General features: G+C 49.7%; 1 protein-coding gene across 1 annotated transcript; it reads left to right on the plus strand.

Annotated features, from left to right (window-relative positions):
• LOC109950336 lies at positions 213 to 1,745 on the plus strand. The gene has a single exon (XM_020568918.1). The coding sequence runs from the start codon at positions 213 to 215 to the stop codon at positions 1,743 to 1,745; it is 1,533 nt and encodes a 510-aa protein (XP_020424507.1).

Here is a 2,237-nt window from a genome sequence, read left to right on the forward strand (position 1 = left end):
CTTAAAGATTGACGGAAATTTCGAAGACGCACTACGCATTGAGGTAGACCAAGCAAACTCCTCACCTTTCACCGCCAAAATCGAGCAGGCTCCCCCCCCAAAAAAGATTCTCAACGCCCTCTTTCACATGCTTCAAAGGCGATTCCGACCCTGAAAGTCATCTGAAGCATTTCAAGAGCCTTATAATCCTCTACAAAGCCGAAGACGCGCTGATGTGCAAGGTGTTTGCAATGACTTTGCGAGGAGCAGCTCAAGATTGGTTCCATATCCTGCCATCCGGGTCGATCAACAGCTTCAAGGAGCTTACTTACGTCTTCACTAAAGAATACACTTCTTATCGGACGATCAAGAAGAACCCTGACCATCTGTTTAACCTACGCAAGAAGCCCGAGGAATCCCTTCGAGATTACATCAAGAGGTTCAAAGCAGAAAAGGCCAACATCGTAGGGTGCGATGACCAAATCGCATCCTCTGCATTCAAGAAAGGTCTTCCAGCAGAACATGACTTATACCGCGAGCTGACTATCACTCCCAGCCAGACTCTGGCAGAGGTCTTCACGACTGCAGAACGCTACGCACTCTGGGATGACGATCGAATCGCCGCGAAGAAGTCCACTGAGCAGGAAGATCGACCGGCCAAACGGGCAGAACAAAGAGGCGACAGGCTTGGCAGCAGGGACAAAGACAAAGGCAGGTCACGCCCACAAAGAGAGGCCACGACGAAAGAGAACTACACCAAGTTCTCTATCCCCATACATCAAATTCTAGCCCAAGTGAAGAACAAACCTTGGGTAAAAAGACCGCCACCCTTGAAAGGAGATCCGGACAAGAGGGATACCAGAAAATATTGTGCCTTCCATGCGACACATGGGCACAATACGAATAATTGCTTTGCTTGGAAAGCGCATCTCGAAGAACTCGTAAGAGAAGGTCATTGCACGGAGTTCATCGCGAAGCAAGCCATCCAGCAGATAGAAGACCGTGATACCGCCAAGGAGCCACCCCAGAAGGTCATAAGGATTAACACAATCCTAGCCGACTCTGAGAAGTCCGGACTGACCAACAAAGAAAAGAAGAGGAAGATCAAACAGGCTACTATGATCTCCCAAGTCTCAACTAGTTTCTCACTAGCAGAAGACGATCCCGTGATCGGCTTTCAAAAGAAAGACTTAATCGGCCTTGATCTACCGCACAACGACGCCCTTGTCATCAGCATTCAAATCGCTCAGGCCATGGTCGACCGAGTCCATATAGATGAGGGCAGTGCAGCCAACATCCTACAATTGGCAGTCGTCCAACAGATGGGCTTAGAGGCAAAGATCAATAAATCAGCCAAGTCGCTGACTGGTTTCAATGGCGCAACGACAGTTACCGTTGGCACGATAGATCTCGACGTCTACTCTCCACCTGTAATCAGCTCGCAAACGTTCATGGTCATTGATGAAATCTCACCCTACAATGGCATTCTAGGCAGACCATGGATCGGCAAGATCAACGCCATCACCTCTGCCACACATCAGAAGATTCGCTACCCAATCCCTGGGGGCGGTATCGGCCAGATCAACAGTGATCAGGCAATGGCAAGAAAATGCTCAGCTCAAGGGCTGAAGAAAAGCAAGCAAACACAGTTCCTCCCTGTGAATCAGGCAGATCTAAAGGGAGTAGAACAAGCAGAGGAGAAAGCAGATCTCATTCCTGACGGCCGAGCAGACCAGAAAGGAAAAGGAATAGCTACTCCCCAATAGCAATCAAAGAATCAGGACCAAGTCGAGGGAATCTGTCCGGAGGTCTCTCCTGAAGAGGGATGGAAGCCTGAAGAGGACGTTGAGCTAGTACCCCTTGATCCTGACAAGCCAGAGAGAAAAGCGCGGATCGGCTCGCGCCTAAGCCATGAGGAAAAGATAGAGCTTGCAGCCTTCCTCCGGAACAACAAAGACGTATTTGCATGGTCGCCATCCGACATGCCTGGCATCGATCCCCAGATCATCTGCCATCCATCAAACCTGTAGCGCAGAAGAGACGTAACTTCGCCCCCGAGCGGGTTGCCATCATTGAAACCGAGATCGATAAGCTTCTAGCTGCTGGTTTCATCGAAGAAGTCTCCTACGCAGAATGGCTGGCGAACATTGTTCTAGTGGCAAAAAAAGATAAAGGTCTGTGGAGAGTGTGCGTCGACTACACCGACCTCAACAAGGCATGCCCTAAAGACAACTTTCCACTGCTTAGAATTGATCAGC

The sequence above is a fragment of the Prunus persica genome, chromosome G1 (assembly GCF_000346465.2).
Source record: "Prunus persica cultivar Lovell chromosome G1, Prunus_persica_NCBIv2, whole genome shotgun sequence".
NCBI classification, from domain to species: domain Eukaryota; kingdom Viridiplantae; phylum Streptophyta; class Magnoliopsida; order Rosales; family Rosaceae; genus Prunus; species Prunus persica.

Bases quoted from the DNA above. Each gene is read 5' to 3' on its own strand.
- LOC109950336 (XM_020568918.1), top strand. From the start codon at position 213: ATGTGCAAGGTGTTTGCAATGACTTTGCGAGGAGCAGCTCAAGATTGG.